Below are 16,131 nucleotides of genomic sequence, written 5' to 3'. Positions count from 1 at the left end.
CCTCACAGGGTGGCAACACACTCTTTACTACCAATATTCCTCACCCATAAATGGGCTGCAAGAGAAATGCGATTTCCCTCTGGAGGGCTGGATATGATTCACAAGCTGGCAGGCGAAAGCAACTTTAAATAAGGAGAATATCTTGGTAAAAGGGCACTGCTTGAAATCCTTAAGTATGCAGCTATGACTGATGCTCCTAGTGCCCAGCCCTCTCCTCCAGTCTCCACCAGCCCCCAGGCAAGGATTTCCAAAGCTCTTAGTTGGGAGAGTGCCTGGCAGCGGCTTCAGTCAGGACTCAGCAGCAGGTTTCTCGTTCTGGCCTTGTAAGGCCACAGCTGGAACTTCTGGCTCCGAGGAGCCAAGGGCTGAGGCTACCGTGGGATTCCCAAGGACCAAAGGACAGGGTGGCAGGAAGTAACAATGCAGAACAGCTGAAAAGAGAAAATCCATTTTTGCCAGTTGGGAATGGTTTGTGGCTGTCAGAAACGAGTTTCAAATGAGGATTTAAAAGAGGATAACTTGGTAGGGAAAGATTCCTTTGTTTCCCTCAAATTAGCCCAGACAAAACTGAGCTGAGAAGTGGAGACTGAATTGCCATTCCAGTGCATTTGAACTGAGAAACTGTGCTGGTGAATGAGCAGGGCTTGAAACAGTCACCTCCAGGGCTACATAACAGCACTCCCCAGACCTGAAGCAGAACTATCATGGTCTACAGTTAGGGACAGGTGGGAGTGATCACAGTTTATGTCTGTGCTTCAGAAATTATGAAAAGCTGAAGATGGGCTCACACTGTCTAAATGACTGATCTTCCCAAGCCTACCAAGGTCAGAGACAAGCCTGCTCCCAGCCACCACTCTGGTCTTCATTGTCACATCCACACCGATACCTGGACATGCAACACAACTGCTGCTTTTCTGGTTTTTCCTTGCTAAGAGCCCTGCATCACAAACAAGATGATTATGGGTTGTACAACCCCCAGCAACAGCAGGAGGAGGAGAACCCTCTCAGCTACACTCCAGTTTGTCTGTGAATTGTCACCTTTGAACCTGGCCCTTGGGCCTAGCTCTGACAGACCTCATTTTGCTTAAACACTGGTGGAGCAAAGCATGGGAAGAGACACACTCCCATGGGAGAGCTGAGAGCCTTCAGCCCTTTCTTGGGTCAAAAAGCTGCCTCAGAGACATCTGGGATGATGTCAGACCATCTGGGCACCTTTTAGGAAGAAACTGAGTCCTGGTGACATTTCTCTCACAGTCTCTTGTTTGTTTGAGTAGCAGGGTGAGGGTGAAGCCTGGGCACCCTCAAAGCTGTGCAGTTCAAAGGGAGACAATGTGTGGCTGTTAGATGCCGTGGCACTGCCCAGACATTGGCCCTGCTATGAAGCAAGGGGGGAATTCAAGCATCTCATTAGAATGCATGTCCCAAGCCCACGTATTCACACTTTCCATTGCCTAGGAGCACTTGTAAGTGTTTCATCCTAGGCCCACATCCTCTGTACAAGCTTCAAGCCAGCCCATAAAAAATTTTAAAAAATAAAGACTTTCAGTTCATGCTGAATCCAATTCTGTGTAGTGGGGCTCTGCAGCACTGTAGTGTAACTCAGTCCCTCTTGGAAACATCTTCCAGATGCAGAGGGAGGTTCCTCAGCACCCACCCCACCAATGCCTCTGAGATCACTTGGCAATCCTCAGCTGCACCCTGCACGCCCAAACACAGCTGGTATCTGCCCTCGCAAGGGCTGGGCGGTGAGACACCAACACCAGGGACACAGCCCCTTTCCAGCTTCAGCCAGCACCAGGGAACCATGTGGGCTCGAGATCAGTCACTCTAAAGAACGTGGCTAGCAGAGAGGAAAGCATTCACAACCAGAGGCTTTGGAAAGCAGTACCCATCAGCTTAAAGAGATGCACAAGAACAGCCTGCAGGTAGCAGACATGGGACCATCTGCAATCACATATGCTGAAGGATGCCACAACTAGAAGACAAAATTTCAGTAGCCTTTACTTCATCCTTTCAGGTCCCCTGTGAGAGACCACATTTAATAAGAAAGGAGCTCGGGCACAATATGTAAGCTCAAAGGGAATTAGGAGCTCATAGCTCTGTCCAGTAACTTGTCTGAGAGCTCAACAGTGCAGGGAAGGGCTCAGAAACTAGATCTCCAAGAGCGACAAGGAGAAAAGTACAAGTAAATATGTTGTTTGGCAAAACACCGCAAGGAAGCACAGGGAGGAAAAAACAGAAGAGCTTCCCCCTCCCCTTCAACATCCTCTATGCTTTGGTTCATATCCTTCCCTTTCCAAACATGCACAGGCAGATGATAAAAAGGTCCAGAACCATCTTTTCCAAGCTACAACAGCCCTATCTGGTTGAATCTGCCCATAGTCTGTCAGAGGGATTAATACTGTGACTTAAGGAAAGGCTAGCATCAAAGTCACACCTGAAATGGTGCTATGGAGGTCAGACAAGGTACAACCACAGACTTGGTTTGGGATCCAGTAGCCAAGGGAAAGGCAGTGTGAGCACCACAGCCACTTTACAGGGAGGACATCAAGTACACAGAGAGCAAAGGGTTAAGCAGCATCATTCTTGCTGAGGGTTGAAGCCACATCTTGTGAGTTTTTGCCTTCATCCATGTCCCAGTTTCCTTTCTGCCCACATAATGCAAATCACATGCCAGTTGCCAGCAACAGGGACTTTTGTACCAAAAAGGGGTTTTAACCCAGAAGTGTATGCTTGGATTAAAAACCTTCCTCCATCTCCCTCTTGGAAAGGACAATCTCTCCTTTCTTCCTCTACAGGGAGCATCTTGCAGTTCAGAGACTGCAGCTCACCCTCTCCCTGTCAATGTATCTTTGTCCTTTCTTCCTGGCAGACACTGATCGCGTAACCAAGTAAAACTCCTTCACAATTCTGGACAAGCAGCATTTTGTTTCACACCAACACTGGCATGTGATGGGAGGGAATTCGGTTGTAGAGCTCTGGACAATTAAGGTCTGTCTCCAGTCCATGGTCCAGTCTTTCCTGCCTGAAGATCACAGATCCCTTGCTAGGAACTTGAACACTGCTGACTCCCTACATGTCCTTAGGAAAAGCTGCTTTGTGGTTTCCCATGCTGCAAAATAAACACTCCATCATTTGGAGCAACTGCTTATATTGCCTTTTCTAAAAAAGTTTTTCCACTTAACATTGAATAAATCACTTAGTTCCCCATATGTGCAGGGCATTTAAGCACTGGATTTCTGCTCAGTGGAAGATAAAACTGTCTTCAGGCATGTGGACAAGTTAAGCTATCCGTTGGGGTAACTCACTTCTCTAGCACCCAGCAGCATGGTGAGGATAAATACATGAAAAACTGCAAGATGATCTGATTTTTCAGGAACTGGAGTTTCCTGTGCCCAGATGGCACAGTAGATGCTCAGTCTTTGCAATCTCACTGCAGCGTTGAGGATATAAATAAATGCCTACACAAAGATTTAAGGAGTTCTTATCAGCACCAAGCATCATTACTTCAAGTTCTTACCAACAATGCAGTATGGATTACAGTTGGAGCAGTGAACATTTCTGTACAGTAAGTCAAAGGGAAAAGTTTAAAGGCTGCCCCACAGTGCCACACTGAAATAACCCTACTGGAAACAACGGGCCCACCCGGGCAGACAGCCAGACTGACACAGCAGTGTATGAAGGCCACATTCTTGTTTTGTGCTTAGCTCAATTTAAGTGGGATCACATCCCATAACATGCCAGACACTCAAACCCTCACCCTGTCAGCATGACAAACAATTTCCATAGAGCTAGCTGCAAAAAGGTCAGCACCAAGGGAAAAGGGCCCCATGCCCTCAATGCCAGAGCTTGATGTCTCTCCCTATACCCTTCCTCAGAAGATAGAGTTAGTCCCAGCGTGTGAAAACTGTTCCAAAAAAATCTTCATTCCCTGTCACACAGATCAGCTACCAACAGAACTGACATGCCCAAGAGGCTGTCCACAGCACATCTCCTCAATTTCAGCAACCATTAGCTGCTGTGTTATGCAGCAAAAGTTAGGCTGAGACATAGGTCACTATGCTTTTCATACTGACTAGCCTCCATTCCTCATCATGCAGCCACTCTCTCACAGTGGGTGCCTCAGCAGTTGGAAGTCTGACAGGTTTGAAGCTTTCTAGATCCTTCTCAGAACATTCTACCTCTGCATGTAACCTGCGAGGCAAGACGCACTGCTCCTTCACAGAGAGATGTTTCCTCTCCATGCAGAAAAGATCTGTGCTGTTTCACCAAGGAGAGATTGTGCCATTCCAACTCAGGGAAGTGGTGTTATTTCTCCATGAAAAGGACTGCTGTACTTCCACAGAGATGAAGTATCTGTTATCCCTCTGCAGAGGCTGTGACTCTGTCATCACCTCCTCTTATAGCCCTGGCCCTTTTCCCTTCAACTGTAATACTTCTGACTTTTAGATGCAACTTCCCCATTTTCATCTCCAGTGAAGGATGGTGATGATGGTTGGTTGGAGCAAAGACCCAGTGCTTCTACTCAGGGTAGGCATTAAACAATACCAGAGCACTAAATTGTTCTTTAAAAAAAAGCAGACTTGCCTGTTTTCCCACCTACGAGACTGCCATCTGTCCCCCTTCTGATTTTCCCCATTTCCAAATCCCCCCAGCATCTCCAGCTCCAGGATCCCCACTCCCTCCTGCATGTCTCTCCCTCTAACCCTTCCTCTACCCACTTCCATCCTCAGACATGAGCACATAACAAGTCTTTGCCCAAAACCCTGCAAAGGAGAGAGCAGATGTTCTGGAGATGAAGTCACTACATCAGGGGTAACTATCCAAGCAAAAATCTCTCTCCTGACACAGATACTATCATGTCCCTCATTCCTAAGGGACCTCAAATTATATCATGTGGACCTCCAAGTCAGAACTGCCTATCAACACAGTTTGATGACTTCATACAGTAATATAACATGGAAGACCTCACTCCAGCAGGCTTCCACATGAGGTCCCACAAGCACTTCTGAGCTTCAATTTCTTGTCACAGTTAGAAAAAGACTGTCCCAGTTGACCAATGTGTAGCACAGACCCCACATTAGGGTGAAGGGGTATTTACTCGGAAATAGCAGTGTTGTCGCAAGCAATGTTAGATTAATAGCTTAAGTTTTGGCAAACATCAGATGTTTTTCAGACTTGAGGGATCTTATACAGCTGTAAGCCCAGCCATAGGTTTACCAGCTAAAAACACAAGACTCTGCAAAGAGACAAGCACAGACAAAGAAAATAACCTACCTAAGTCAACATAACTGATCCATGATGAAAACATGAACAGAAGCCAGATGTGGCTTCCAGGTATTGTGCCAACAACTGCAAAAAACACAATTATGGCTTAGAAAGGACTACTAAAGAAAGCCAGCTCTGTAGCGTCACAGACTTATATATATATATGCCAGGGCCTTAAGCATACTAATAGGCTTTAATGGCTCTGACCAGCTCCACCTGGGGCCTCCACCCACACTCCTGCCCATTTAAGCTCCAACCTAAGCCTTTAGTCCTAGTCTGATTCTCAGGCTAAGAGCTATGCTGGAGCTGTCTTGAGCTCTGATACACCTATGCCTGGTTACAGACCTTAGTGACCCTGATCTATGGACTGACTGCCTAGCTTGATATTGTCTCTTTTTACTGTGGACTTGACTAGTGATCACTAGGCTGTGTCTGCTGCTTCAGTAGCACCTGTTTTCAGGTCATCTTTTGATGAATTCAGCAAAGGTTGCACTGAAACCCTTTTGGGAGAACTCTCAGTGTCTTCATGGGGTTCCAGTTCAAGTCTCAGCAGCACTTCCATGCCAAACTCTGCACTTGCCTTTGTATCCTACTTACTCTGACCTCAGTTAAAGGACTTGCCATTTATAGGTAGGCTGGGGTCTTTCTGTGAAATTCTGTCTCTACTACTGCCTCATCAGGGAGCAAATAGCTGGGGGTATATTGGCTGTTAGTCCTGAGACCAGAAGCAGATGCTCCTTGTCCTGAAGGACATCTTGCTCTGAAGGTTATTTGTTTCTCTGTATGACCCTGTCATTATTTATAGATTTTATAATTTGGGAAAGGCAGAATATTTTGCTGCATGACAAATACTTGCATCTGTCTTGGAAGCTGGGCAATTAAAGACTATATGGATCAGACATTTTATTTACTGTAGTAGTTCCTATATTCTGTATTCACATCTACAGAGAGGACTGAGATGCCACTGCTGTTGGTAGGAGGCAGCTGCACACAGTTGTCCTCCCTGGAGACACTGCATACAGTTCTTCTGCCTTCACTCAGGTTGTTGCTTTCCAATAGAAATGCAAAAGCTGACAAATCTTTCCTCTTCACAGCAGCTTTAAACTCATTAAAGGCTGTAACTAGAATTGGTGTTTTTTCCAAAGTCCCCTGGTGATTTAAGGTAGGACTAGGAGTCAACAGGCCCACAGCCAGCTCTGCAGCAACCAAGAGAAGTCAGTGGAGTTTGGAGTGAGAACATCTAGTGTTCAGGTGCTTGTTTGCTCTCTCACCACCCTGCAACTGCTCTGAGGGGTTCTGTGTGCTGAGGCACAGAGGTTTAGGGATATGTGTGTGTAAGGCCCTCAGAAGGGCTCAGACAGTGTGGGTCACAGATCAAGGGTACCAACAGTGCCCCTTGGATGGACACAAGCAAATAAACTGAAGCACTTGCAAATACGCAGCAGGTCCCAGCTTCAGCTGAGTTCCTCCTAGAGCAATTAACCTCAAAGAAAATTACAGTCTGGCACACTACTATTGACAAGTTGCCAGGCTTGCGGTGTAGCCAACTGTTTAACTGAGTGTGTGGGCATTTACTGCCTGTGGGAAAGGTAAGGTGAAGTGAATCTGTGGTTAAAACAACTACATTTTACTGCATGTCTGCAAAATATTTGCAAATCCATCCTCTTGTGGACACATTAATAGTTTGGAACATACTTGTTCTATAACACTGAATTGCAGGCTGATAAAGGTCCTTTTTCAGCATGTTTAGTGAAGCTGGGGATAATCATGGTAATCACAAAGTGGTGAACCTATAACTGGCCCCTCTTTCTCCTGCTTATACCAGTGTAAAACTGCTGTGTCCCCCACCTGGACAAAGCTATCATAAAAATCAGCAGGTCAGACTGCCCAAAGGGTAAATCATTTTGCTTTCCAGTAAACCTTGCAGATATAACCTGTTCCCCAGGCTCTTCTGGCTCCTGTTAAAAGCAACTATTCTGCACAGAGCTTACTGTCTCTTTGTAAATGAAAGAACAAACCTCATGAGGACAAGACCAGTATTTTCCTTGCCAGTGGGACAGCAGTAATGATGTGCAAAGTCTTGAACACATGAATTTTTTTATCATCATGCTTCAAGAGTTCTCTCTTCCTGAACTTTATCTCGCTGCCGGGGCTAGAAGATGACTGTCTTGAAGGCCCAGATTGTCAGTGGAGGTAGACTGCTTAACACATCTGAGTCTGCTAGACATCACCAGAGTTCAGAGGCTGTGCAAACTGCAGGAGGAATATGTACATTAGCTGATTTTCCCCACAAAGCTAGTATATGTCTCAGTGAGGGGAGTGTCTCAAGAGTCTTAATGATTTGATTTAAACTGATCATCCAGTCTCACTACATGTGTTTGCAACTGCATCTGGACACCTTGTTTCTTCAAAGAGACTGAGATATCTCAGGAAGAAAAGGATGGCACAAACAGATGAAAATTCATATAGGAAAAGGAAAACCTTGGGAGAGGAAAAGAGAAATGACTCACACTTAGATTGTGGGAACTGCAGGATGCATGAAATCCTGATCTCATTCAAGTCCCTTTGCAATTTACTTCACAAAGGCGTGTGACTGAGGAGTACAAAATCTCAAGCTCCTATAGAAAATCGTCCATAGTTGATGTTTCTCATCCTTACTTATACAACCCTAAAAACTGTCCTTTGCCACAGTTACTGCAGCTGACCTGCAAGAGCACTCGTTCACAAGTTCTGACTGTATTTTTAGCTGATCTTGCATGTGACTCAGTAGAGAGAAATGAGGAAAGGCAATCCCATGGGAATTCCCAGCTCTCTACACACCACCATAGATCACCACAGCTGCAAGGGTCCGAGAGAAAAGAAGAGGCATTTCCTCTGCTCAGATGTATCCTGCCACCAGGGGACGTGTCTGTAATTTAACAAACATCTTAATAACAACAACAATTGGCTAAAAAGGCCACTGAACAGACATGGGTCATGGCTGTGACAGACTACACTTTCTTACTGTCCCGAAAGAGGCGTATGTTTCAGCCAGTCTTAGATTTTGGTATGTCCTTGACTAACCTGTGTGGGTTTTTTTATGATTTAGGTCAAAATTCCATAAAGTGCTATTTTGTGGAGCAGTTGATATCAGAGGAAGGTAAGTGCTTCCTGCACACAGCGCTCCTCCATAATCTACCACTGGTTCTCCATAAAAAGACTATACTGAGATAATAGGCAAAAAGTTGGGTACACCTACAACAAAGGCTCTGGCTAGGCACTTCTCTCACTTCAGGCTAAAGAGGCAACTATTTGTAGCTAATTAGCCCAAGATTGATGTATGTTTAGCAGTAGGAGCTGACTAGGCTAGGAAGTAGACCTTGAAGGGTTAACCCTTGTTGTTTCTTATAAGTATATGAAAAAGAAACACTAACAGGCTCAGGAGGAGAATAAAAGCTTTGATAGTGCAAGGTTAATCTGCTGACCTAAGGCACTACTTGCACAGCTCACAACAGCACCAAAGCCTTTTGGAGTCTTAATCACCCCGGTTCCATGCTGTATCACTGACTGTCTGCTTTCAGCACACAGGACTGGGTGCATTTGTGCAGTGTCTGTTTATTTTGCAAGGCAAGGCAGACATGTTTCAGCAGAAGGATAACAGAAAGCCAAGAGCCAGGCTCTGTACACAAGAATTTGTAAAGATTCAAAGGCATCTTCATTCAAGACCTCATTCAGCAAACTCGGTATGTTTGTTAACAACTCTCTGCTACTCCAATCACTGGGGAAGATAATTAGGAGCTATAAAAGACATACTCCATTTTAGCTCACAGTGGCATTAATTTGACTTAATAGGGGACACAGCTTCTAAATTAAGATTTATGATCACCATTGAAACCAGATAGTAAAGTTTTAGCAGCAAGGCATATATACCCGCAATGTCCTCGTTCAAAGACAGAGAACTGTCACTGAATGACCATGGTCTGTGTTTGTCAAGGACACCTGGGCTAGTGTTGGTGGCCAAGGGAAAAAAAGTCTCTCAACCACACTTTGCAGAAATATCACCATGTTCAAAGCAGGCAACCAAGGAGGTTGAATGGACTAACTAGAGCTCCTTAACTGGCCAAGATACAAGTCCAGGACACTGGCCTTCAGTCATTCTAGTAGAGTTACAACAGCACACCATCCACACAAGCTGAAACTGCCCCGTCTTGGTGTCAGCCTATGGGAAAGTGTCATTAGCTCAGCCGTGGTAAGAAAGGAGAAGGTAAAGATGTGGCCAACCAGCAGAGAGAAGCCAACTAGCTTCTCCATATCTCATGCCTGTGGGGCAAGTCTTCAAATAGAAGGAAACAATACTAGCCCTGCCAGGACTTATCTCCTTTTCTGCACAGGTATATGAAATGGAAACTGGACTTGCCTCTTCAGTGTGAGTGCAGACCTGAGATATACTTGTCAAATCATTCAGAACAGAATTGAAGTCTTAATTCATCTCTGCTTCTAGTTTAGACTGATAATACTGTGCTGACAGAAACAATATACTCCCCCAGGCATGGTGCCCTCCCAAGCCAACTACTTGGCTTCTGAACTGGAGATAGTTTCCATCTGTCCAGCTCAGAGAACTGAAGAAGCAAAAACATTTAGGCACCAGCCTGAACCCTCCATGTCAAAGGTCAATTTTAAGTATTGATGATGTGCCCTCCATCTTGGTATGTTGGCTCATGTTAAGATCTGTGCTCTGGAAAAATGTCTGAGATTTGTGCTGAAAGACTCAGGTTCTCAAGTAGTTTCAACAGAACACACTGGGTTATACATTGCTAAGGGTTTTGCCAAGGTAATTTAAAGACAGCAGTACCTTGTCTCTGCTGTTAAGATGGATACAATGGTCTGCTGAATGCACTTTGCTGGGAATTCTCCCTATTCTGCCTCTCTTCAAACTGCCCAGAACAGAACTGCCCAGGACAGTCCTATCTGCAGCATCCTTGCTGTTTTTACAGCGCTGACCTTTTTTAGAGAGAGATGAAGTCCTCTGCTCTTCTTGTTCCCATCTCACTCCCATTAACATGATAATTTCTCATTGCAGATTAATCATCTCACCTTGAGGTGCCTCCAGAGCCACCTCTCACCTCAGACATAGAAAACGTTTTGCAGAAGAACCCATCTGGTGAGACAAAGCCTGAACCAAGCTCTCTGCAACCTTACAGCCAACCAGTCTATAATAAATGCAGGGGCCTCACCTGTTTCAGTTTTGTTCCCACCATGGAAGCACTGCTGTCAAGCACAAATACGACATTCTTTGGCAACGGAGGAAGATCTGTGGGGGCGAAGTAGTGCACGAAATACCCATTAAGAATCTGTGGGAGAGCAAGGAAGTCAGGAATCAAAGGCAGATCATGATTATGATATTCCACAATATTCCACACACATCATTATGAGATATTTGGTTGGGCACATCTGATCCTGCTTTCAGTGTCTGTGTCTACATTGGAGGATATGAGCACTCCTTGGTATCCCTCTTAATCTTGGTCTCCTGTTTATCCAGACTGGGGGAGCCTGCTGGAGCTCTCCACATCTCCTTCCATGATGGACATTGGGGTTTCCTTCCAAACGCAGTAAGGATGTAACATATGTACCCAGGGATCAGAACCACAACATGCACTTGGGGAAGTGGCCTTGTATCCAGATATGTACAGCCAGTATATTGAGAAACTGAAAAGCAGATGCAAAAGAGAAACTCAGTGAGGTAGGCACCTATGGGTTTTAAGTTCATCTTGTGGCTGCCAACCACCTGGTTTTATTTTGGATAGTTCTTACAAGATGGAGAAGTAGCCTTCACTTGGAAAACATTTTCTAGGACATTTGGAGCATGCAAGACAATTGAACCATTTTAGTTATAGTTAATAAAGCAGAAAAGATGAGTCATGTGTACAGTACCTGAATGTCCCCAACACTCAGCTCCCTGTTGACATCGTATCTAATTATGAAGTCTCCCAAAATGCCATTTCGGGCAATCCTGGTTTGCTCAACAACACTGGGATTGAATGTAACTTTAGCTAAGGTTTTCGTATGTCCAACTACAGTAGAAGGAGGAGGAGAAACATCACCTGTAAGATAAAACCATAGTATTACACGTTTTTCCCATTGTCTCACAGATGTCTAAGCACAGCACACACAGTATTACCATAGAGTCAGGTCAACTGGCATAGTTACATACTGGGATTAAACATTCAGCTCACCAGTGACAAAATAAGAATTTAAGAACCCCACCCCTCTAAGTCTAAAGTGAATGCAACATTGCAATGTTATCAGGGATACAAATGTTTAGGAAAAATTCCTGTGCTCGCTTCTGTTTGGGGGGTCACTGAACTCAAAAGCCAGATACAGACTGTGTGACTGTTAACTGCTTTCTGTAAATAATGTACGCACAACTTCAGACACATGTGTGGTATTCATTCCAGCCAACCCTAGACATCTAGAATACAGATCCTATACATAAGATCCTGCCGGTCAATGCAAGTATGATTCATTTGGCCTGTTTAAACATTTCCTCTAGGATTAGATGAATCATACTGCAGATTTCTCCCTATTGATTTTAAGGAGTTCTTGAGGTGACTTGTTCAGATGCACTGTAGGCATGTGAGGTGGGATTGATATGACTAATTAATGGCTTGATCTGACAAGCGTCTTATGTGTAATGTCTACATCTGAACAAGTCATCTTAGCTGCCTTTATGTTCAGCAAAGAGTTGTCAGTATAGTCGCTGCAATTTCAGTTTTACTGACTGAGACAAAATCCAACACTTGCTGGTGCAGTCATGCAGACTGCACCCCTGAGATGTAACTCACCCAAACCTCCTAGAACCATTCCTGAGTCAATAAAGAGACATGTGCCTTTCAGAGGGCATCTCAGGGAAAGACAATAATTTAGGTCTGAGTCACCCTGAAGGAACCTCTGCTTGTCTTGTTAGCTGTGCTCATTTCCTAAAGTTGAGGGATATGGAGATTTCTTGTTGTCTCCCTGTGTGACCAAAATGGCACCTTACTCTCTTTCCGTGTGCCAAATGTTCACTCCCACTGAACTCTGCAAGAACCCTGACATGAGACTGACCAAAGGTCAGATTTGGCTTTGAACCTCCCCAGATGTTGAGAGCTTTCCCCCTTATACTAACTATCTATTGAAAACACCAAAATAGATTCTCAAGTGATGTTCTTCTTGGGTGCTTCAACTCTCACAGTGATTATTCCAACACTCATCTGAGGCACAGAAGTTCTATTATACCTGCTCATGTGTTGATTAAAATTGGTGGGAATGAGCTGCTTAATTTTACTGTGGGGTGGGGGTCTCAAATGCTTGCCAAAGCCCAAGAATTCTGTGGTATGGCAGGGAAAAGATAGGTGAGATTCAGTTCCTGTTTAGGTGTTCACAATGCAAGTACCTATGTCTCCTAGAAAATTTCTATGCTCAATGGAGATCAGGTCAAGAGTGTCAGAGGAGATAAGGGTGTGATACATCTGGCCAGACACAGACATCTGATTTAGGATTATTTTGATTAAGTGCTATACCCCATTAGCAATACTGATCACCGTGGCAAGGTGCAGGTTGTCTTGGAAAGCTCCTCTTCAGAGCTTCCTATAACACTGTCTATATAAGGAGGAGTGGCACTTCTCCACCTCTGTGAAATCCTTTGAGCATCATTAGAAGAATGCAATGTGACATCTGCATGCAACATTGAACACAATCCATCTCAAATCCAGATCCCACAGTGATTTACCAACTCAGACACATATGTTTATGTCCACTTAACAAGTGGGAAAACAGAGGCATGAAGTGGTTGCCTAACTCACCTGACTTCCCACAGGTCGAAATCCATAGAAATGCTGGGACTAAGGTTCTTGTGGGTTTATAAAATGGTTAGCCAAAGCTGTGACATTTACTCCAAAGTGCTACGTATAATCTAGACTTCTCTAGGCAAAGGAATGAAAGTAAGAGTCATAAATCCATAGCACACTAGGATGTTACTTCTATGTTGATTTGGCTTTACTTTTATAGCTCTCTGTGAGTTCATTTGAATAGAGAATTCACAAGACCATATTACTGAGGCAGTGAAGAGTTTCCTCACAGGCCAAATTTCTATACAAATAAATTGTAGTTGGAGGACCTGGAACGTGAAACAAACTGATCAGCAAAAGTCTTGACCAAAGGAGTTTGAATGGTAAATGTTGCTAAGTTTCAGTTAAGTCAAGAACTTACTCTGTGGCTTCTCTGACTAAGCCAACTCCAATCCACCCATCCTGACAGAAACAGAAAGAGAGGTCACAGCCAATAGGTTGAAGTCACTTAAGGACACTAGTGTCAGATCTTAGAGGGGGCTTATAAAATTATTACTCAGAGCTTTGAGATTTATTCCTAAATCTGTGTACAGTTCAGATTTCCCCATGCAAAGATAAGTCATAAATCAACAGATCTATAAGCTTTTACCTCCATCTTGATTTGTTTTTACTTTTATAGCTGCCCTCTGATCTGATGAATCAACAGATGTAATATGTTTTTAATACACAAGGCATCAGATTTGCTTGTATTGGCCTTCCTGGATTTTCCATCTGTCTTCTATTACTTCCAAGATCCTATTTAACTGCCAGTGTGTGGGAAATGCCCAGAATTCATAGAAATAGCTTAACAGTTCATTTATATTTTCTTATCTGTTTGGAGGTTTCACATAATTTCTCCTCAACTGCTGAAAAGCAAGCAGTGTTGTCGGTTAGATGCCTGACCACATCACCGCAGGGTTAGTGATAGTCTCACACTGGGAACAGAAGCTCTCTCCTTATACCCACTGCACAGGTAAATCCGTGTCTGTGGCCTTTGGACTTCAGTTCTGTGTTTCTCTGCCATAAGTACATTGATTGGTGAGCAGAATATGCTGTGCACCACAACAGTATGAGTTCTAGCCCTAGCATTTCTATGAACTCTGACCACCTGAAATTAGCTGAGTTAGGTAACCACTCCATGCCTCAGTTTTCCCACCTGTTAAATGGGCATAATCACATGTATCCAGTTTTGTCAAGCGCTGTGGACTCTAGATGGGATCATGTGGATAACATTACATTCCTCTATTACTCCTCAAAACACTCTTTGGAGGTGAGAAATGTCATTCTCTGTAACACAGACAGTGCTTTAGGAATCCCTGGGCAGGAGGTTTCCAAGGCTGCCTCAGTACAGCCATTGTCAGTGACAAGAATAGCTGAGGAAGCTCTCCCATCTTCTTCATAACCACTCCTCTCCCATATCCAGGATGGAGATTAAAACCAAAAAACAGTCTGATAGAAAAGGTCCAAAATATGCTTTTTTTTCCCCTAGAAAAAATAGAAATCAGGTCTGCAAGGCAGGTTATCTAATTCATCCCATGTTTCCAGACCAAATCCCTTCCTACGTGGTTTTATGACATGGTCTGGAAACACTCCAGATCTCCAGTAATGGAAACTCAGTACCTGCCCTTGCCAGTCCTTTCCAGAGCTTCACTTTTTCACTGTTAGACATCTTCAATGTCTAATTTACATTTTTCTTTCCGGCTTATAAACCCACGACTTCTTGTTCTTTCTGTTATTGACACAGTAAGTACAGTATTCTTTTCCTCCTTGCAACAGCCTTTTATATATCTGAATACAGTTACTATGTCTTCCCCCAGGTTTGTTTTTCAGGCAGCACTTGATATCTGGATCACAATAACTCTCCTCTGTTTATTGGCCCAGTTCTTTTCAAACAAGTGACTGAGAGAGGAAAATCTATGAGATATTGAAGAGTACAGAGCATGGATGAGCTCCAAAGATGTGAGCTGGTCTGTGCTCACACTGAGGTAGTTAACAGGGTCTTTAGACAAACTTTCCACCAAATTCAGCTAAAGAAGTAAACAGAGCAGGAAAAAGCATTTTTCACATAAAACTCTAGTCCTCACATGATGAATAGTTAAACCTAAATTATTTTGGAGACTGGCAAGAGTCAGGATTAGAGCTCAAATGCAAAGTTCATTCTCTGCACTTGGAAAATTCTAGACAACCGTGATAAGAAATAAAAACCTTTCTGAAACCTATGACTTTGAAGAGAAATAGTCATTCTCAACCAGCCTAATATCTCCCTGCCCAAGTCCATGACTAGTTGTCATACCGCTGTGCTGGAGGAAAAGGATGAGGACAGTCACCCCAGAGGATGCTGGGTCATCATTCAGAAAATGGCTCCATTCTGAGGTCACCAGAGAAGGCCAGGATCACTGGCCTCAATGTCTCCTGTTTTGGAGTGTGTATGAGACAGAAGACAACAACTGCATGTGTCAAAAGATCACCTTCCAAAACTCACATAGTTAATATCTTCCTTTGAGACAAATACAAATCCCAGTTGGAGCTGTGTGTGCAGACGTCACTGTCAAAGGAAATATCCTGGAAAGACCTGTCATCGCATTGTCTCTGCTCCATATTCAGAGAGGATATATGCAGGACTTTCCAACAGCCTCTATCTACAGCAAAGCACAGGTTTACTTTTCATAAATCACTGGAAATTTGTGGAAACAAGTCCAGTCTTTGTATCTTGGGCCCCTACAGCCAAACCCAAGCAGAACAGGATTCTACTGCTTCTGCTCCTACAGCTGTGATTTCTGCACTGTTTTGTAAATGTCAAAAAAAGGTTTTCTTCACTCTTTCTCATCAAAGGACATCTTCTGTCTATAGGTCTTTAAGTTTTATCTCTTTTGTTCATCACAGACTGTATGGATGCTAGCAGTTTGACTGGAGTCAAAAGTGTAAATCCTGAATGACCATTAAACAGAGAAATTGTTTTTTTCTCCTATGTGTCCTGCACGGTACATTGATTGGCTCTATGGATTGCATGTAGACAGCA

At 43.9% G+C, this 16,131-nt stretch overlaps 1 protein-coding gene across 1 annotated transcript in view; it reads right to left on the bottom strand.

Annotated features, from left to right (window-relative positions):
* ITIH5 (inter-alpha-trypsin inhibitor heavy chain 5) overlaps positions 1-16,131 on the bottom strand; it is a 48,825-nt gene that overhangs the window by 17,634 nt on the left and 15,060 nt on the right. Inside the window, exons 6-7 of the mRNA XM_074903523.1 lie at positions 11,179-11,348; positions 10,482-10,598 (exon numbers count right to left, since the gene is read on the bottom strand). Of these exons, the coding sequence (XP_074759624.1) occupies positions 10,482-10,598; positions 11,179-11,348 (287 nt within the window). The remainder of the gene's footprint in view (positions 1-10,481; positions 10,599-11,178; positions 11,349-16,131) is intronic.

This window comes from Athene noctua, chromosome 3 (genome assembly GCF_965140245.1).
Source record: "Athene noctua chromosome 3, bAthNoc1.hap1.1, whole genome shotgun sequence".
NCBI classification, from domain to species: domain Eukaryota; kingdom Metazoa; phylum Chordata; class Aves; order Strigiformes; family Strigidae; genus Athene; species Athene noctua.
Note: the sequence above shows the minus strand (reverse complement) of the source record. Positions and strands in the feature narration are given on the sequence as shown.